The sequence below is a fragment of the Myxocyprinus asiaticus genome, chromosome 37, assembly GCF_019703515.2.
Source record: "Myxocyprinus asiaticus isolate MX2 ecotype Aquarium Trade chromosome 37, UBuf_Myxa_2, whole genome shotgun sequence".
Classification (NCBI taxonomy): domain Eukaryota; kingdom Metazoa; phylum Chordata; class Actinopteri; order Cypriniformes; family Catostomidae; genus Myxocyprinus; species Myxocyprinus asiaticus.
Window position 1 is genome coordinate 6011278 of NC_059380.1, and position 22039 is coordinate 6033316.

The window sequence follows — 22039 nt, forward strand, 5'->3', positions numbered from 1 at the left end:
TGATTTAATTATGTATAGTGGCAATTATCCCTATTTGTAATTGCATAAACTGTTTTAAATCATTAGTTTATGTAGATAAGGTGATGTAGCTCACCATTCAGATGAGTCAGTAGCCTAATACAAGGACAAATAAGTGCTTTGTGTCCACATCTCCTCAAGACACACGCGACAGCCTTCATTTGCTCACATGACCATTGCTCGACCAATGAAAAACCTTATCTGTCTCCTCCAACCTGTCACAATGTAACATCCCATTGAACTACAAAACTGATACAAATGCACGCGACTTTATCTGCCGTTGAGTCATGCATTCGCATTTCACCATAATACAAATGAAAAAAATGATCTGCAGCTAACAAAATCGGGATCCAGGAACCGAGGTATGGAACAATTGGACACATCAGCCTTAGTGTAAGCCTTTGCTTGTAGCGCAGTAGCATTAATGGTTAGCGAGCCGAGAGATGCATAGCAAAAGATTAACTATGCAGTATTTTCATTAATCTATTGATGTGCTCTTCGAAACTCCTTTATTGTGCATTTGCGTTTCTTTTTGTATTGATGTCTGTGGTTAAGCAAAATTCTTATATAAGGATCATAATCATTTAACTGCAACGTTAGATCGACAGAGTAAAAGGGAATAACAATCTCTGCATTGTCCTCGTCGCGTGCTGTAATGGGTGTTACAACCAAGAATGAATGTTAGAAGAGTTGACACAGAAAACAATGCAAACGTTACAGCAAGCTTGTATTATAGGCTGTAATCTTCTGTTCAGTTTTTCGAAAGCTTGCCTTTATAGAGTGTCACTCCCCCTTCTATTACATAGTGATGTATAAGAGACAAATTTGATCTACTTTTGTTTTCAAGGACCATTTTTCTCATGCCTCTGATATGCAAAAGATCAGTCTCCAGTTCTTTTTAGTGCTCCCATGGGTTCCCAGTCTACTGTTAGTTTGCATTGACACTGCAGTGCTTGTTTATTATTACAGTCTTTTAGCACTTACACCAATTACTGTCTAACAGTTCCCTAGAAAAGGTTTGCAGTTTAATGGTGCCAGATAAGATGCAAGGTTTATCAAAACAAATGCATTTTTATTACAAATTGTGTTTGCTTTATTTTAGTTGTGCATGATACTAATGTAGTAACATAATAACAAAGCCTGTACACAATGCAAGAACTGTGCTGTTTATCCTGTGCATGAAGGATTGGAATGCAACCTGTGTATATTTGCAAAAATCATAACAACAATAGACTGGACTAGATGATGTAAGACAAGTCCTTAAAGGAATGTTCTGGGTTCAGTAAAAGTTAAGCTCAGTTGAATGCATTTGTGGCATTTTTACCCCCCAAAATTACTTTGATGACTCCCTTCTTTTCTTAAAAAGCAAAAAAGCAAAATCGAGGTTACGAGGCACTTACAATGAAAGTGAATGAGGCCAGTGTTTGAAGGGTTTAAAGGCAGAAGCTTATAATGTTATTAAAACACTTATATTAACTCTTGTGTTAAAATGTGTTTATTATTTGAACTGTAAAGTTATTTAAATCTGCATTTTTACTGGCGTTTTAAGGTTTATGGTGTTAAATCGTCATGGCAACAAAGTTGTAAAATTGAATTGAACTTGACACAGTTTCCCGAAGCACTAAGTAGAATGTTAGTAGCATTTAAGTCGTACTTTTTTTTTTTTTTTTTTTTCTCTCCAATTTGGAATGCCCAATACCCAAAGCACTCTAAGTCCTCATGGTGGCATAGTGACTCGCCTCAATCCGGGTGGCGGAGGACAAATCTCAGTAGCAACCGCAAGGAGGTTACCCCATGTGACTCTACCCTCCCTAGCAACCGGGCCAATCTGGTTGCTTAGGAGACCCGGCTGGAGACACTCAGCATGCCCTGGATTCAAACTCGTGACTCCAGGGGTGGTAGTCAGCGTCAATACTCGCTGAGCTACCCAGGCCCCCACTTAAGTAGTACTTAATCTCTAAGGTGCTTTTCCCAAAAGCATCGTTTTCTAAGTAGTTTGTAAAAACGCTCGTAACGAGAGCTTTGCAACTATCTTAAGTACATTAAGTACAACTTAACATTACATTAGTACACGTATCTTTCTGGCATCTTTCACAGTTTATCAAAAGACAATGGGACACTTAAATTGTATTAATCTATTTTGATCCTCGGAAGCCATTGTAAACTATTTCAGAGGATAAAAAAAAGTGTTAAAAATCGCTATGAAATCAATATAGGCAGTCTCCGCAGTCTGCGCATGCGACGTGATGGGTCTAAATTTACAAGGCACATAATACAGTATAACATTACATTAGCCTACTTTGATAAGCATAATTGCTACGTGAGAGCCCGTTATGATTTACATCACGTACATTCACATACATTAATTTATTGCGTCACTTTCATTAGTCTCTATGATTGAGCATCAATACATCTGAAACTCCTATCTTACTAAAGCCATCATTATTTCTTTAATTAAATTCTGTAATAGTTAATACATTTTGGTGCTTTGACAAGGTTACAAACAACTTCCATGTTTGTTTGTTTTTACACATTATTTTCATGTTGAGAAGACAAACACCTAAACCTACTGGCCATGGCAAAATTGATCAGCACCAATTTGTACTGGACAGCTCCCGTAACTAAGCACTTAAGTTCAACTTTATAACGAGTGATCTATGTGCTGGTTTGGGAAACAGGCGTTACACCATTGTAAAATAACGAGAGACTGTAGATAAGATGATCATAAAAGCTTAAGTTGCAACGTTGTCGGGGAACCCAGCCCACGTTAGTAAACGGGTTTGTCATACTGAAATCGTGTTATTATGCATATTGTTTAGGACTTGTGGCTAGACTTTTGAAACAGTGAGTATTTTAACATTTATGGATTGGCCCCATTCACCTCCATTGTAATTGCCTCACTGTATCCCAAATTTTTGCTTTTTGTAAAGAAGTCAAAATTAATTTTTGTGGTTATCAACATTATGCCACAAATGCTGTCGATTGATCTTAACTTGTATTGAACTCAGAATATTCCCTTAAAATGGGCCTGCTTGCTTAGATAATAACAACAACATATGTCCTCTTCTTGGATTTGATTTGGAGTTCATGGTGTAGTTAAGTCTGAATAAGCCTTAAAGTAATGTAAATAAACTTGACTTCTTGCAAAATGTTTCCCATGATAGATCTCTGCATAAAGCAGGTGCTGAGTGAAGAAATTCTATTGGCAAGTACTTGTCAGTCCCTAAAGTATAAGGCATGTGAAGGTTCAGAGTCAAATCCAGCAACAACAGCACAATTTCTCTAAATGGTTCAGTGAGTGCTGTGATTGGCTGAGGCAACACTTGAACTCAAGCTCTGTGGTCATATCTGAAAGGCCACATAGGCCTAACTAAACATCTCACTATGACTAAGACATTCAAGCTGTCACAGTACTGTGAGAGAAAGTCTGTTGATTAAAGCTACGGTATGATAAACACAAGGAGTTAGAAGCCAGCTCCCCGTTAAGAGGTGCGCTCTATGTTTTAATGGCTGCGGTGATGAGGCTATATTCACATCAGGTGTGCCTCATCAACTGCTGCCCAAACGAGGCTTATTAAATTGCAGTTCTCCTCTCTCCTGCCCACTCCTGTTGTGCGCCTGGCTGAATGACAGCCCTCAGAGGCAGGGCGACAATAACGAGAGGGATGGGTGGGTCGTTCCACCACATTTGGTATATTTAATATATTTAAAATTAGGGCTGCAACTAACGATTATTTTAATAATCGACTAATCTAACGACTATTAGAATGATTATTCAACTAATCGGGCGATTAATGCAACGATTAATCATTAGCTCTAAACCGACTATTCAGCTTCTGCCTCGAGTTAAAAGGTTGTATTAAACGTGCTTACTAACAATGAAGAGGACAGAATCATCTTTTAAAAATACCTCTAAATGACTCACTGAATTAAAGGGAAAAAAAAAACATTTTATTAAGTTTAATTCAGAAGAAAATAACTGAAAAAAATCCTATTGTTATCAAGTGTTTTTGTCTTGATTTCCATTTAAAATTGTCTAAAAATCCTTAAAAAGAGACACATTTACTTTAGAAGCAACATATAAGATATTAAGTATTGCTTTCAGAGAATGTACAGTATCTTGAATATAAGTGTATTTTGTCTATAAGTGTATTTTTCACATGTTTATATTCCTGCCAGTGACAAAATATACTTCTATTCAAGATATATTCTCTGAAAGCTCTGCAATGTTATATACTGCTTCTCAGGTGAATGCATCTTTTTGTTTTTAAGGATTTTTAGATCATTTAAAATATTTGAATTATTTATATTCAGCATTCTCAGATAACAGTTTTTTCCTTCTGCAATATTGCTCCTAAAGTAAATGTATGTTGTTTTAAAGGAGTTTTAGATATTTATATTGGAAAACTAGCCAAAACAAAAACAAATAAAAAAATGTATTTTGTTGCAGTACATGGGGCAAAGACTTCCTTCTCACCTTTTTGTTCAACTGGATCCATCTTTAACTCACAAAAAACAAACTCTCTTCTTTTATAAAAGCTACATATTGTCTATTTTCTTTACGATAAGAAACACACAGTGACACATGCTGTATATTAGGATTCAATACTTCGCGAGCCATCACGTAATAATCTAGCTGCAGTGAGTGTGCGAGCGAGGGACGAGCGTCCCTATCCCAGAGTGTGCATCAGCCGGGTGCAGTTTCAATCTCCCCCTTAGATCAGGTCTCTTCACGAGACTCATAGAAGCGGCGCTGACCGCACAGAGAAATGCCAGTTTCTGAGTTTATACTTATTTACATGACCTGCTTCCTTATTATTGGAACTTTAATAAAGGATGCATTAAAGATATAACGCTGGGGTGTTTCCTTTAAAGACGTTGTCGATAATGTCGACTAATCGTTTCAGCCCTATTTAAAATTGGGCTGTCGATTTCAAAGTGTTAATTTAGTGCGATTAATTATATGAAAAATAACATGTCAAAAGTACCTCAACTAATCACGTCCACTGACCCGTACGTAAATTCCGTAACAAGAAATGCTTGTACTGTCAGAGCTTGATGCACCATCTTGATGTTTTTGCAAATCTGTAGCAGTAGGAGGCATTCAGCGCAACTCCAGCTGCAACAAGCTTCGTCAAACCAACCCACAGATGATGCATTCTTGCACTCAAAGACAGCTGGACCGAGCACAACAGAATACAGGTGATCTCGAGACACGTTTTTCAAAGTTTGAAACTACGTTTAACTTGACACAGAACCCTAAAAATGCAGTGTTTATGACTAGAGGTTTAATCTTCACTAGACTCACGATTTGATTACAAAACGATTCTCGATGCATCACCATGCATCTTGTCCTACAGTTATTTTATCAATACACACAAAATTAATCGGTCCCTTGCCTCTACCACAACTACTGGTTGCTGGTGGATATCTGCTTCTTTGAGAGTGCAGATGTCAGCTTCTCCTTTCCACACCACAGTTAATAGTAAAGTGAAACAAATAACAGGATTGCTGCTTAAGATATCTTGTATGCGACAATGAGTAACAGCCAAAGAAATAGAGAGTGCAAGAGGAGAAAAAGGCATTGGGAAGCAGGAGACTATAAATAATTAGAAAATAAAAACATCACCCACGTCTCCCGAACCGCTGTCTCATCGTTATTTTCAGCAGTTTTTTCCCTTTCTGTCTCTGGTGCACACGTACCGGTAATTTTTAATTGAACTCTGAATCGATTAAGAATTTTTGAGATTGTTGGAGAAAGAATCGTGATGCATTGGAGAATAGATTTTTTTTTCTCCCACCCCTATTTATGACTAGACATGCCTAAAATTAGGGAGAGGAAATGCAACTGAAGAAAGATGCTCCAGAAGTGTCTGTCTGACACATGATTACATAGACCAACAATTAAAAATAGCACAGACGGAGTAAGCCAGTAATAGGGTTATGTTCAATGATATAGAAATAAAACAACCAATATTTTGACTTCTAAAGCCACTTTATTTATATGATGTAATGAATTTAAATGATCAGAATTATAATATTATATAGTATATTAAATACATATTTATTATATTAGATATAATAATTAAACATATTATATTTATAATTATTATATACTAATATATCTTTATTTGAGGGCCTTTTCCAGGAAATATTGTCTATATGCAATTCATTTGATTAATCTGTACAAGTAATTAATTTGATTTAAAATTTGACTCAATTGACCACCCTAATTTAATATAAATACACAAACTGAATGCGCAAATTTACAAACAAGACTATAAATTATGCATACACTGTTTTTGACAAATCTCTCAGTTTATTTTGCAAATGCTTTGAAAAACAAGTTCAAAATTTAGATGAAAAGTATTGCCGCCCTTTGATAATCCAGTGGGTGGCATTCAAAGATTCACCAAAGCTCAGACTCACAACTTCTGTACGGGTGACAGCTGAAATATTGTTTACAAGCATGTTCATGATGTCAATTTATTGAAAATACATTCATGTTAGGCTAATCCATAAAAATAATTACTATTTTTTGTTGGAACATATTACATTTAACCCTTAAACGCATACCTCGGATCTTTAGAGACCCGGGACCTCATTTTACCCCCTGTACCTCATCCATTTTTTGGAGTTGTGCCCACACCTCTTTAGTATTCCTCAATCTATCTCTTATAAATAGTGTAACATGAAAAAAATGGCAAAATCGCAAATAAATATATATTTTTTATAATGGTTTAAGTACCAAAAGTGTATAGGGTCTCTAGAGACCCAAGATTTGTAAGAGTGTGTTTTTTTTGTTTTTTTTTTGTTTGTTTTTTTGCACTTTCATAAATTATATTTTTATAATTATTTTATAGCTATTTAAGATTACTATCACAGGATATCTATTTCTTTGTGTCTTACTAGAGAAATGAGTAGTATATTCATACAACTAAATACTAGATCACATTGACTTTCTGTGCAACAATGAATTATCAACAATGGTGAATTCTCAGTATTTTATATGCATACACATACATAATATACATGCCATTTCTTACTCAGTGTGGCGCTGTTTTTTCAGTGATTGACTTGATTTACATTTGACATTGCTATTTGACGAAGAAACAACATCGAAGTAAACTTATAGCAATATAACACATGAACAGTTTGATATGACTATTGACATTTGGGTGAACTACTGAAATAATGTAAGTCGTGCATCTATTTCGACTCAACAAGTGCAATGTGAAATACACATAAGATACACATACAGTAAGCTACACATAGATTACACATGTGTAGATTATGTGTTATGTGTAGCTCAATGTGTGTTTGACACCCAGCTGCATCTCTGAAATTTCAGTGTGAATATAATTGTGAATCCTGTTCTTGATTTGTCCTGATTTGTTGCAGTTTATCTCTTTAATTTATGAAAAATCTAAATGTATTTTATTGTTTTCTAATTGTCTTGAAAATATTTATAAAAACGTTACACTATCTAGGCAATTTGTACATCCATTTTTGATAGATATAAGTGCCGGGTCTCTAAAAACCCAAATATGTAAGAGTGTTTAGGAGAATTACCATGCATTTAAGGGTTAAACGTGTGTTTTGGATGAGCTGACAACCAGCAAAGTATGGCTTAAAAACTCTTATAATAAAGGCTACTTATATCCCACACATGCACACATCTGTAGTCTGTGCAATATACACAGAACATATTTTGTCACTAAGCTATATGTTTTACATTATTTGATTATAGGTTATTTTTCCATTAGTTTTAAAGGCAGCATTGGCTTCCATCCAGAGTAAAGTGAGTGTGATGCCATCTCATGGATTTGAAACAGCAGCACATAATTGATGAGATGATAACCACCTGATATTTAAAATTAAAATTAACGAATGAATGAACAAAAATGTATTTACAGGTGGACATAAAATAAATATACAAGCTGGAGTTTTAAAAATGACACAAGACTTGAAAGCATTAGAAATAAGCATCTGTTTTCTATCGCTGTTTTGATTAGGATTAGGAAAAATCCGTTCCTAATCAGATGAATAGTGCATATTGATTGACTAGTCTCAGGTTTAGTTTTTGGACAACTCGAGTGGGGTTTCACTTGGTCTCTGTAAGATCAGTGTGTAAGGAGAAGTGTACATTACAATGCAAACAAGTCTCATAGTGCCACTCCTCTGTCCTGTGTCCTCTCATTTTACATCATTGATCATGATGTATCAAGTGAATGGTAAAATCATTCAAAATGAGCCCAAGCTTGCCACACAAGCCTTGCACAAATAGGCATTACAATAAGGTTACAATATTGTGCTCCAATTTATCTTACTGTTAAATATCAATAAATGAACTAGGAATGGAAAGTTTGTCAATACAAACGACATATAGATGGATTGTAAATTTAGATGTGCTTCTCATCTGTATCACTGCATGTCCAAATCAGGAACACTAAAGAAGTTCCATCAAGTCCTTGTTCATGCATATGTATGTGCTTTTTCAAATTTTCCAATGGAACAGTTATTTCCTTTCAAAACCACACACAACTGTCACAGTTTAAACCTCTTATTTCAGCGCAGTGGATGACTGAAGGGTAAGTGGGTGGTGCTTTGCTGCTCTCACAGTCCAGCACGCATCATGACAGATTAGAGTTTACACGGCAAAAGCAATGTGGTCACATGCATTTTTGACTACCTCTGTATGTGGTTTTTGTGATTGGTCACACAACTGCTTTGGACCACGTTTAGCGGAACCCACTTGTAATCGGATCACCCAAATCACATCTTAATACCAGGTGTAAACAAGGTCAAAGATAGATACAGTTCACAGGAAGACAGACAGATAGCACACTCAAAACAGGCTGTAGGACTGTGCCAATTTTGCCTCAAGCCACCATAATTAAGCATACTAAATATTAGCCAGTTGACTTTCACAGTTTTCCAGCAGGAAGGTTACAATCATTGCCACTCCTACCTGTGATTAAAGGAATGGCCATAACAGTCACAATGGTAATGTGAGTAGTCAACAGTTGACACTTGATATGTTGTGGAATGTTAGGTTAAACGGACACGTTGCATTTTCTAAAGCCTCTCTGTACATAATAGAGCCTGTAGCTTAAATAGTATAGGTACAAAATCCCTCACTTAGTAGGCTGTATAGACAACAGTGGGGAAGAGCCGCAGTCTCCTCAATAAATGACAATGATTATTCCTGTGAAGAGGGAATTCTTGATTGCCCTATGGTTATTGGGAGTAGCTTGAGAATTGAAAGGGATAGTTTAGCTGAAAATGCAAATGTTGTTATCATTTACTCACCTTCATTTTGTTCTGAACATTTATGACTTTCTTCTGTGGAATCAAAAGCAGATGTTAGGCAGAATGTTTTCATTTTTGGGTGTAAGATCTCTTTTAAAGATGTAATGTGAAATGTATATTTGAACTCGCTCTGTCTTATCTTAAGCAAATGGAAAGAAGATGTAGCCTCGTCACTAATTATAAATGCCACTTGTCCCTCTGTGACCAGGCAGTGACATTAGATCCAAAGTGTGACACAGCAGCACACTTGTACATTTTCCTCCCAGGAGAGAAAACTCCCAGGCAACCGTGCTTACAACTTCCTAATTTTTGTTGTGTCTTGTCTTGTCTGTTTACTCTAGCACCATAGTTCTTTGTCTGAGGCTCTGACACCATGTTTGCTTCCACCTTACAGTGTCGGCCATGGCAGCGGGCGTCAGTTTGTTGAGTGACCTGCCCTACTGCAACGGCAGTTCAGCTAACAGCAGAGAGCCAACCACTGACATGAAGCCAGGTATTATTCTGCTATCTCTCTAGCTGTGGTTGACTGCTATTTTTAACGGTTAAATATGCAATATTTCTATGAAGGAGAGTGTTCTACTGTGTAAAATCTCTGGAGTCCTAGTCATTAGTTACGTTAAAATGTCATTTTCAAATTTTAATTATAAAATGTATCATTAATGATTCACCCAAAAACTAAAAATTTAGGGCTGTCAATTTAACACGTTAATTTAGTACGATTAACTATATGAAAAAAAACCACAAAAAAAAAAAAAAAACACGAGATGCCCCAAAAGCATCCATCTGACCTGTGAGTACATAGACCAACAATTAAACAGAGCAGAGGGAAGTGGGCCAATAATTGGGTTATGTTCAATGGAATGGAAATAAATCTAACAATAATTTCACTTTAAAGCCATTTTTTGTATTGTCTAAAAGTTTTACTTTGTGTCTGTTGCCACAATATATGATATATTTGAGATCTAAATTATAATATTTATTATATCGTCGCTGTCCGATGAAAAACACGGATCTCCAGTTTTGCCAATTTGGACTTTTTACCATTGACAGAATGCACTGAATGACCTCTTCCTACTGTTTGAATTGTGCATCGAAATGACCAATGAAAAGATGTTAAGTATCTTGTAAGATTGTGTATGAGAGAAAGAGTTTTTACATGCTCTTGAAAAATGTGTTTTTTGGAGATACGTGTTTTTCATCAGATAGCGACGATATGTTATATTTATGTTAATTATTATATTCTAAATTACCTTTATTTTGGGGCCTTTGTAAATATTGATATGTGATTAATTGTGATTATTTAGCTCATTATACAATTAATTTGATAACAAAATTTAATTAATTGTCAAATTAAATAAAAATATTTAAAACATGAGGAAACTTATTTTTTCTGGCATTTTAAATGCGATAAAATTATGTATTAAATAAATACGTTCCTTAAATAGGTTTTAATTAAGAAAACAAAAATAAAAAGCACGACAATTCAGGCTTTCATAGACTGCAATATATTGTACTACAACATTCATTATTATCTGACAAATTGTACATTTTGAATTCATTTGCTTAATAGGATGTACATCTGATTGATTTGTTTTATTATGTAAGGTAAAAACAGGAAACAAAATGAGTCCATTATCATGCCAAGGCTGGTTCAAACATTGTAAAGGCTTTTATTATAATATTTTTTCATCTAATTTTACAATTCAATTCAATCTGGTTTGGCTCTTGCCAAATTTATAGACCATGATAATGCACTTCTTTGAATTTTCTCTTAATTAAAATACTGTTGGTTAGTTGAGAAAGCCTCTTCAGATGTTAAAGAGGGAGACTACTTTTCTTTCATGCCATACATCAATGCTGAGTTATATAAAATCTTTGTATTCAGCACACCAAATGGAAAACATCATTTGAAAAGGTGTAATTCTAGCCTCATTTTGTTGAAGTGCATGCAGTGTTATGCAACCACAGCTCTCTCTGTCATCCATAAAACACATCATCCTGTCTCTTTTACCTGAGACTACATACACTCACACACACACACACACACACACACACACACACACACACACACACACACACACACACACACACACACACACACACACTGCACAGCCTCCCACTGACTTCGGACTTGGTCACCATGGAGACCCTCTTTCAAGTGCAACTAATGAACCGGTTGAATTGTATTGGTTGCTCATGCCTCTTTTGTGCAACTGGGTGATCGTGTGGCGATGATTCACCGCAATGGGGTCAGCGCTTACTTGGTTAAGACAGCAGGAGGATGTGCTGATTGTAGGATCATTGGCGCTCTAGACGAGAGACATGCAGAGACGGGCTCGCTGTTTGGGAAAGAGCCGGCGACACTCTGCCTCTGAGATCTTGCTGAAGATCTTGAGGAGGAGGCTTAGCTCTGCTGTGGAAGTTCTGATTTCCTCTTCGCAGAGGGTCATTGTGGCAGTTAGCATGTCTAAGGCACAAACTGACATCAAGGGATGCAGATGTAATGTCTCACATTTAAATTTGAGTTACTAAGTCTGATTACTAATTTCTGAAAATCCTAATTCTCTCTCTCTTTTTTTTTTTTTTTTTTTTTGGTCACAAGTCAGTGTCCGAGTCCCCACTGCGAAGTACACCAAGGTTGGTGAGACTTTGAGGCATGTCATCCCAGGACATATGCAGTGTTCCATGGCGTGTGGTGGTCGAGCATGCAAATACGAAAACCCTTCTCGCTGGAGCGATGAAGAGCAAGCCATCAAGGGATTGTACTCCTCCTGGTAAGCTGCCTCCTTACTCGCTTGTAAGATAATACAGATGGTGGACTGTTTGAAGTGAGCAAATTCATATTTAGTCAACAATGTTTAGAGTCAATGGATCCACCCGAGACACAATTCAGTTACATTGATAGGTGATATATATATATATATCCATTGATGTTCTTTTCCAAGTCACTTTGACCCTGAAACACATTTTGGCTCTAATTGTTTTTGCTTTCAAATTATATAAAGTATTATGTTTGTACTCCAATCCATTGCCGATATATACTAATTTAAAAATAGGCCAAGACTTTCCTTTTTTACTTCAGTGCGTTAACTCAAAATGTGTTTTTCTGGGTTAAAGCAGTAGCAGGTCACAATTGATTTTTCTTCTTTCTTTTGTAATATTTAGGGATGCACCGATGCAAAACTTGTGTGACAATACCGATATCTTATTTTTTACAACAACATCTACCAATGCAGATACTGATAGTTCACTGATAATTAATTTCACAACTTCCAATAACTTTGTTCTATTGCGTTCCTTTATCGTTGTAAGCCCATAAATGGCTTAAGAATAAACTGATCGACACGGGTAGATTTTTGCCCATTATGCCGATTTCTTGTGCCATGTAAACACCTTAACTGGCATTCTTACCAGCTTATCCAGTGTGGGCACGTGTTGAGCACATGCCTCTTCACAGTTTGACGCCAAAAGCAGAGAATAACGTGATTATTTCTAATATCATGTAATTGCGGTTTTCTTGCTTTGTCTGATTTTTTAAATAAGCTGATTTTTAAATCCAGGGCATGCTGAGTGACTCCAGCCAGGTCTCCTAAGCTACCAAATTGGCCCGGTTGCTAGGGAGGGTAGAGTCACATGGGGTAACCTCCTCGTGGTTGCTATAATGTGGTTCGCTCTCGGTGGGGCGTGGATGCCGCAGAGTATAGTCTCCACGGTAACGCGCTCAACAAGCCACGTGATAAGATGCGCAGATTGACGGTCTCAGACACGGAGGCAACTAAGATTCGTCCTCCGCCACCCGGATTGAGGCGCATCACTACACCACCACGAGGACTTAGATCGCATTGGGAATTGGGCATTCCAAATTGGGGAGAAAAAGGGGAGAAAAAAAAAAAAAGCTGATTTTTAAGACTAGTCAGCGTATTGGTGTGCAGGGAAACATGCTCATTGTCACCAAATTCAAAGTAAATCCATACAAGAGACATTTTCTTTCACACCAGCACGAGTGGTTGGCTAATTGTCCAACGTGTTTTTTTGCCTCCTTTTAACTGGAAATAATTGGCCTGATCTTCGGCTGTTTTTAAACAATCGGCTGGTGTCAGATTGTTGTTGATGTCTATCCCTTTGTTTGTAGGATAACAGATAACCTGTTAGCCATGGCAAGGCCTTCGACTGAAATCATTGAAAAGTTCAACATCATAGAACAGTTCCAAGCGTATGTTAAACTCCAGCATTGTACCAGTAAGTGATTACCAAGCTGCATCATAGACAGCTTTGCTGACACTTTATTTTACTTCCTTTAAGGTGTGGCTTGAAGACAGTCATCAACTTGCAGCGTCCAGGGGAGCACGCCAGCTGTGGCAGCACTCTGGAGCCAGAGAGCGGTTTTACCTACCGCCCAGAGGTTTTCATGGAGGCAGGGAGTGAGTAACCCGCACCCACCTGCACACAAACATGCACCTATTCCCCCTCAGTAGTTAGGGGGCTAGCTCATGATATCTCATACTGATGGAATCAGGTTAGGATAATCCTGAAGACTGTTATGACATCAATTGGTGAAGTTTGTTTGACAAGTTAAAGAACCTTTTTTTGTAAGCAGTATTTGCTTTCTAAACATGCAGTGATCGTGCTTGGCAGGAGCTCTTCAGACTCCATTCAGGTTAAGTCTTAGGGGGATTGGCAACCCTTAACAAGCTCTCCTGAGAGTGGTGCTTTGCTTATAGCCAGTACCTTTTGGGAAACTATGCATATCACGATTTTCCGCAGAGCACAGCGTGTTGTAACATGCATTAAATGTCTCTCGAATTAAGGAAGAGTCGGCACTGATGAGTTGTCCTCTGTGTGTTAGACAATTTATCCTGTTATTCCAATTATCCTGAAGTAGAAACTAGAACTTGTAAAATTTGAAATTAAAATGTGTCTGTGCTTAAAACGAAAAATAAAAAAAAAGGTCATTGGCTCCAAAATTTATTCGGACACATAAGCCACACTAAAAATGTATGAGTTTTATTGAATTCGATAAGAACATAACCAAGTGGCATCTTTAAACAAATGCTGCTAGAGGTTTTCTCAGAAATAATTTACATTTTCTGAGCCATTTTTGGAATGATTTTTTTAACCAACTGGTACCAGGGTGCCAAGGTAATGTTTTTGCTTTGAAAGTGAAATGCCACTTGTTTTGAATTTTAGTTTTCTAATGCAGTGGTATTCATAATTTTGTTTGGCCAATCTATCCAAATTGTAGGAGCCACTGTATGTGACTTTTTTGGCCTGTTATACATCTTGAGATTTGCATTTCATGTTTTTCAGTCTATTTTTACAACTTTGGCTGGAAGGACTATGGTGTGGCATCCTTGACTACAATCCTTGACATGGTGAAAGTTATGTCATTTGCCATGCAAGAGGGAAAAATAGCTGTCCACTGCCATGCTGGACTTGGCAGGACAGGTCAGTGTCTTGATTTTTGATATTTTAACTGAAGAATTTCAAAAGATTATATTGTTATTTTGATCCATTTTTCTGCACTGAAATGAAGCAATACCACACAGACAAGAATGCTTTTGTCCCACAGCCGTGCTTACATTCAGACCAATAGCACGACTGTGAATGTGACATTGCTTTTATACAACAGTTCCACAAACAAATAAATGAAATTAAACAACTTGCATTTTACACAAAAATTGACCAGTTCTTTTCTTCTCCACCAGTGAAAATAGTTCCAAAAGAAGACAAAGCATTAAGCACATCTCTTTCATTAATAAATCTGTATTTTTGAATGAATCTTTTAATAAAACAAATCCTTCACATTCACTTTCTCAACGAATGTTGTTTAATGAATCAGTCAAGTCAATGATTAACTCACTCGTAACAAAATGCATAAAGATGTAATCTGCAGAAACGGTCAATTAACAAACCAGTGAATGGTATTAAAAAAAAAAAATGCTGAATCAAAAGCCCCACCACTATTTGTAAAGCGACGAACACAGACAACTGAAGTGTCCCGGTGCTGTTATACTAAATAGCAGCACTCTTGGAACACTGCTTGTTCAAAATTCGAGGACTGGAACTAAATGTTGTGTAAATTCACTTTGAGACAGTGTAGCAAAATACGTAGTCTGATTATTAATTACCCTTCATGCCAATACATTTGTCTTCTTATAGGTGTCTTAATTGCATGCTTCTTAGTATTCACATCCCGGATGAGCGCAGATCAGGCCATTTTATTCATCAGAGCTAAACGGCCAAATTCCATCCAGACTCGCGGTCAACTGTTGTGTGTGCGAGAATTCGCCCAGTTTCTTGTGCCACTGCGGAGTGTGTTCTCGTGTGCCGAGCCCAAAGCTCATGCAGTCACGTTGTCACAGTTCCTGACTCGTCAGCGCCACCTGTTGCATGGCTATGAAGCGCGACAAATGAAGAACATGCCAAAGATCGTACACCTGGTCTGCAGGCTACTACTGGACATAGCAGAGAACCGGCAAACTGTGGAAGAGGAGGTGTTGGACATCCCAGACCTCACGGAAGAGGTGGAGAAGACAGTCTCCCTGCTAGCCATCCAACAACTGGGGAAGGAGATGAGGGGGAAAGGGATTCCCATATCCTCACCTCACTCCCCTGAACAACCCAGCGGTCCTCTTGAAGTAGAGTATGAACCACCTCATGACCGCCCACTCTGCAGCGACCAGGAGTTTGACGTGCTTTGGAGATTGCCGACTGTAGACAACACCTACAATTCTCAACTCATATTGAGAAAATGTCTTAGCTACAGTGACTCAGCCTTGCACAAACTGGACCCCAGAATGCAGGAATTGCAAATTCCCCAAAATACTCTTGGCAGCAAATCCGGTTTAAACTTTTCTGAACACTATGCTTCGCAGAGCAGATTAGCTGATCTTCAGAAGTCTGGATCTCCATTGGCATCTGAAAGCAACAGCAGTCCCAAAAATGTCTCTTTAACCGGTTCCTGTAGCTCTCTGGTACAATCCAAAAAAGGCCAAATGCCTTGCTCTCCTATCTCCACACAATGGGTACCTCTGAAGGAGGAAAAGCGTAGCATGTCCTCTGGATTACTCGGGAGGACCAGTGTGGACAGCAGTTTAATGCTTTTTGTGAGGACCACAGAACATGCTGGAAATGTTCAAATGTGTAAAGACAGCAAAAATGACCCCAGTCCTAATGAAACAATAATCTCTGATGGAGGAAACGTTCCTATTTTAACACTTCAAAGTGAGCTCACACCTGAGACTCGCCATCTGTTTGTGGCCAAAGCTCTCACGATGGACATTGATGGAGAGGAACTAAAGAATACTGTCTTGATGTGGCAGGTAGGAGTAGTACTGTCATTTTTGACATCCAATGAGCAATATGACAAGATGCTATAAACATTGTTTTAGAGATGAATCGAGCCTCTTGGAATTATTGTCACAGTCAATAAGTTTGAAAAAACAGAGCTTAAAGCTGATGTGTGTAATTTTTGTATGTTAAAATTACGTCTGTCAACTGATTAAATCTTTTTTATTGAAAAAATTACGACATGCCGATAAATTAAATTAATTATTCACAATTTAGCACATATATAAATATTTGCAGAGGAACCCCCTTAAATAATACAGTAATTCAATATATAATGATTAAATATATTTGAATAACTATAATATACATAATAAATTTAATAATTCAGATAATTAAAATGAGTCACATTATTTTGGCAGACAAGTAAAGCATTGATAAGACAGTACAAAAAGTGGCTTTAGAAGGCAATATATTGTTTTTTTTATTTTTTATTATTGAACATAAGCCTATAATTAGCCTATAGTCCACAGCAATCCTTTTTGCAATGGAATTCGTAAATTTGTCAGAGACAGATTTATTATGAGGGCTTTTCTAAAGATGCGTCAGTGTACACATGCATCAAACGGATGCTTTTGGAGCAAATCACTTTCTTTGCTTCACCTAACAAACAGCGCTTTTAGTTTGCCGTGTCAAGTTAAATGTAGATTGAAACTTATAAAACCATGTCTCGATATCCCTGCATTAGGACTTTCGGTCCGCCCAGCTGTGTTTGAACGCAAGAACGCATCCTCATCTTATGCTTTAGCTGGTGTCAAGCAAGCTTGAGTGTGGTTTTTTTGTCTGTACATCTGCCCAACGCGTTGCCTATAGACCTTATTCATGTTAGCGCCATCTTTGATTTTTAATGGGAATGACAACGAGGCTGTGAGGGATAGACTTACCATCTCTTCAATGGCACGAACGGTATAAAGCTGTATAAAGCTCCTAGATCACATCTGATTTTCCGCAACTCATGTTGTCTGAAGTTCTTTGTATACTGAATGTTCTTGGACAGATATTTTATCAATGATTTGTCCGCGGAATGATCCAAAAACACTTTAAACTGCAATACAGCCCATTGAAGAGACTGTAAGTCTATGACTCACAGCCTTGTTGTCATTACCATTAAAAATCAAAGATTGCGCTAGCGTGAATGAAGTCTATACAACTTGAGTTTCGATTACTGCCCCCTGCTGAAAACAGGTGGTACTTCAAGCTTGAATTGCTCTGATGGTAGGAATATTCCTTATTATGATCCAGGGACATATTTTTTTATATAATTTTTCGCACTGAATTAACGCATTAAATAAACAGCCCTAGTTAAAATTATTTCTTATATGCCAGCTTAATTTGCAGACACATCTATAAATAGGCTATTTATGGGATGATTTCGCCTAAAAGTGTGACTTTGTTGCGCAAATCAAAACATTACTCTGTTTCAGTGGCCCATCTGTAAATTTCAGAAATGTAGGATGGCAGGGGAAGAGTCATTCTTATTTGAGTAAAGCGCTGTCTGATTTGTTAGGGTAAGTTTGGGGGTTACGGTTGGGTTATAGTTTCTCCAGCCAATCAGGTAGCACTTTACTGATATAAATATATATAAATATAAATGACTTCCCCTGCCATCCTACCTGACAAAGCAACATTGACTCAACCAGTGTTGTGAGTTTGTGGTGGGACTACCTGTCATTGAAAGACGAGGGGAGTTTTCTTTAATCTATTTTAAAACAGTGATTATTTTTGCAATTCCGTTTAGTGACGCTAGTGGTGCAGAAATGTCAAACACACTTCTGCTTTAAATTCATATCCAAACTTATGCTTGTTGTTTTTAACACAACCTCAGATTTTTATTCTGTAACCTCCTGCAAGAAACAAACAGTTGCTTTTGCATCTCAGGCAGAGCTCAACTCCCGTGAAGGTGCATGGGAGAGATTGTGCACAGAGAGAGATGCTGTGGTGCTCTGCACACTCATGTGGTCTTGGCTAGAGCAATTGAAGGAGCCAGTCATCGCAAAAGAAGATGTAGAGACTTTGGCTAGAGACAGATGCAATCCCCAGCATGCTCTGAATTCACTGGACAAGGTACCAAGCTACAGGGAAAACTGTGTCTTTTTATAAATGCAAAATTATTAGACTGTATTAAATGGATAATTTGCAGTAAATGCTTAAATGTTTTTGTGATTGATTGTGTCTTATTTAGGGTCAAAAGCAAACCCTTCTGTGTGTTCTTGACTGTGCCGCTCATTTGCTTAAAGTACCAGAGGAGGTTGAGATTGCCTTTCTTGATCGTACAATCAAAGCATTTACTTGGGTAGGTCATGGCAAAAAAACAGGCATGTTTCAGACTAAAGCAGGGACACTCAAATTACATAGCTCAGGGACTTCTGTTAGAAAATGTGGGAGGGACCAGGGACCAATGAACAAATAATATCGGGTAAAGGCGTGGTCACATTTACTTTTGAATGGCGAAATTCCGCGGATGAAGAGAGCGTGGGCGGAGGTTGAAAGTGTGTGAAACCAGCAAAAAATAACTGCCAAGCAGCCACTTTTTAATGCTGCAGTTTATCCTCTGGGAGAGTGAAGTTAAAAAGAAACTCGCCATTAAAATAATATTCCTGTCCATTTTGAGTATTAAGTGTAGCTTTGTACAAAGCATTGCCCAAACAGAGGTCACTGCCAAACCAAGCAACTTACTATTGGTCAACGCAGCGAATTCGCCTGTCAAACTTCACCAAACTTGAACTCCATGTGAAATCTGCGTTTCGCCCACAGAATTTCGCTGTTCAAAGGTAAATGTGACCGCGTCTTTATACTTGATTTTCATTTGATTTTATAATGTGTAGTAACCCTCTCATTATAAGCTTAATTGATTATAATGGGATCACATCTAAGGCAAATTACAATTTGCACTTTTGCAACCTGGAAGGGAATTGCGGAAAGGGGATGCAACACAAATGTTTGTATCAAATTAAGTTTTGCAAAAATAATTTCTTCACAAAAGCCTCTTCAAGCTTGTTCGCGAAGTGTACATACAGTGGTCACTTTAAGAAGTAATTTTGCCATCTATGATCACGTGCTCCTGGGTGGCGCATCTTTGAAGACTGATCTCATTGTGAATTCGGCAACAGTAGGTCGAAAGTTCTGCTGAAATCGAGCTATGCTTCTCAAAATTCGAATCACTGCCCCTAGTGGTCGAAGCTGGAAGTGTTGTTACATATGGGCACGTGTAAGCTCCAGTTTCTGGGTGAAATGTCCACAGAGTGGCGCCAAAAGAGTTGTAAAGCGAGTTGTTGTTTTTAGTTTAGTAAATGATATAATAGTCAAAATACAAGGGGCTGCACTTTGAGTATCCCTATACTAAAAGTACAAAGATGTAAGCTGCACCTAGTAAAGTTTTGCAGGTTCAAACCTAAACTCATATAGTTTCTTTTTAGATGGTTTTTCCCAACTGATGTGATTTCTGATAATCTGTTTCATCTTATCCAGATTTCCTCTGATTCAGAGAATGGACTGTTAATCTATAAGACTCTAAAAGAAGTCATGATGCCAGTCCTCAATGATATGAGGGCAAAAGCAATGGAAGAGCTGGAGTTGACCTGTCACTGTACCCTCATACCCTGATCAGTTCACCAAGATAGTAAGACACTGGATCTGGAAACAGACATTTGGACTGAATTTTCAAGGATGATTTACAAAAAGGAGAAAAGGAAGAAACATACAAATAAAAGGCGTATCCTAACAGGTTTAGTAGGGTTTTATTTATTTATTTTTTTTCTAGGGCTGTCTTTGTCCTGATAACTTATTCAAATAATGTATTTTAACATTCCTTTAATATTGGTTTATACAGGTTGTGTGTGCAACAGCTTTTGTATTTTTGTTTTATAGAAACATATTTACTGCCATGTGTGTGCCACAAGGTTTGGTTAGGCTATTTTTCTAATTTGTCCTTAATATTTTATTTTCGGTACACATAATCTTTTTTAGCTAACTTGACAACTATTTATTGAGAAGTATGTCATTTATTTACTATTGTTTATGTTTGGTTCTTATGAATAGATAGAAAAGCACATAAAGATAGAAAGATACTCTTGTAATATACAATATATTCATATAATACTGTTTGACTAGAGAGATTTGTACATTGTTATTGACTAAACCAAATAATAATATCACTGTGCAACAAGTCTTATTTTATGAAACAATCTTTAATGCTTTATTGAATCAAGCAAATTGCCAGATTTGCTTGTTCTTGCCTTTGCAATTTAAAGGTTTGTACAGTAGGTGCAGCAGAGGACAACTGAATGATTTTATTTATAATACAATGCAGTTTATATTAGAGATAGCTCAGCATGGCCTTGACGACAATTTTGAAAATGAACATTTGAGAATGTTTGTCAGTTCCTGCTAAAACTAAGCAAATGACTGCCCTATAGACAGGCTTTTGCAGGATGCTCTCTGTCTTTCATTGGCATTATTTGTAACTAAGCTGGTTCTTTTAATGAACTTAAAAGAAACAAAAAATATGGAAGATGTACGGGTGAAGGTTTGTCATGTGTTTTAGTACTGTAGATGACACTGTAGTGTTTAGAAATTCAACTTTTGACCTCATTTGTCAACTAAGATGCTAACATTGTCTTTGTAAGCAAACATACTGTAGTCAACACAGAATATATATTCATTCATGATGTCTGTGGAAGAATCGTAACGTTTTCTTGTCTGATTTCAAAAGACTGATGACTGTGGACTATATATTTTTATTTATTTAATTTTCATTCAAGTCTTTAAAATAAATATTCTGAATGTTATCTTTTTGCATAGTTTCTTATTAGCGTACTCATTCACATTTGCATCCATTTAACAATAGTTTTTATGTATGTACTATTAAAACATCTTATTTTATTTGCAACTATGTGTTTCTTATTACCATGTCTTGAAATAAAACATGATCCTTGCAAAGACTTAGGAAGATGACATCCTTAGGAGGAGAGAGTTGATGGTATAAAGTTGTCTTTAAAATGACTAAATGTAAATGAGTGACACTAAAATCATTAAGATTTTTTCTTCTGAAAAAAAAAAAACTGAACTGAATAAGTTTTGTTCATGACTCTGCTTAGTGAAAGCTGATTGTTTGTATCAACAGTGAATGTTTTAATTGACTTTTTAATTGACAAAGAGCAGCGTTTTACGTCACCTTCAGCTTCAAGCAAGGGTTACCTTCTAGACACGACCTCAAGCAAGAGTGTATCCAGGTAAACAGCGCCACCTGGTGTTGGACAAAACATCAGCGTTACAAAAGGGTCATCAAAACTGAATGCGTAAATAAATGAATAAATAAATAAACATGATTTAAAGGCGTTTACAAGAAACGTCATAGATCGTT

At 37.1% G+C, this 22039-nt stretch overlaps 1 protein-coding gene across 3 annotated transcripts; it reads left to right on the forward strand.

Annotated features, from left to right (window-relative positions):
* Window positions 1–239: 239 nt before the first annotated feature.
* Window positions 240–21600, forward strand: LOC127427581 (protein tyrosine phosphatase domain-containing protein 1-like). Of its 3 annotated transcripts, none has more exons than XM_051675246.1 (10): window positions 240–380; window positions 9725–9823; window positions 11933–12104; window positions 13463–13543; window positions 13633–13751; window positions 14638–14775; window positions 15490–16652; window positions 18556–18741; window positions 18860–18970; window positions 20146–21600. In XM_051675246.1, exons 2-10 carry the CDS (start codon window positions 9733–9735, stop codon window positions 20278–20280), a joined length of 2196 nt encoding a protein of 731 aa, XP_051531206.1. In that variant the 5' UTR covers window positions 240–380; window positions 9725–9732; the 3' UTR covers window positions 20281–21600. The 3 variants fall into 3 exon arrangements, with proteins under 3 accessions (XP_051531206.1, XP_051531208.1, XP_051531207.1); XM_051675247.1 differs by having other exon boundaries at window positions 274–411; XM_051675248.1 differs by lacking the exon at window positions 13463–13543.
* Window positions 21601–22039: the final 439 nt, after the last annotated feature.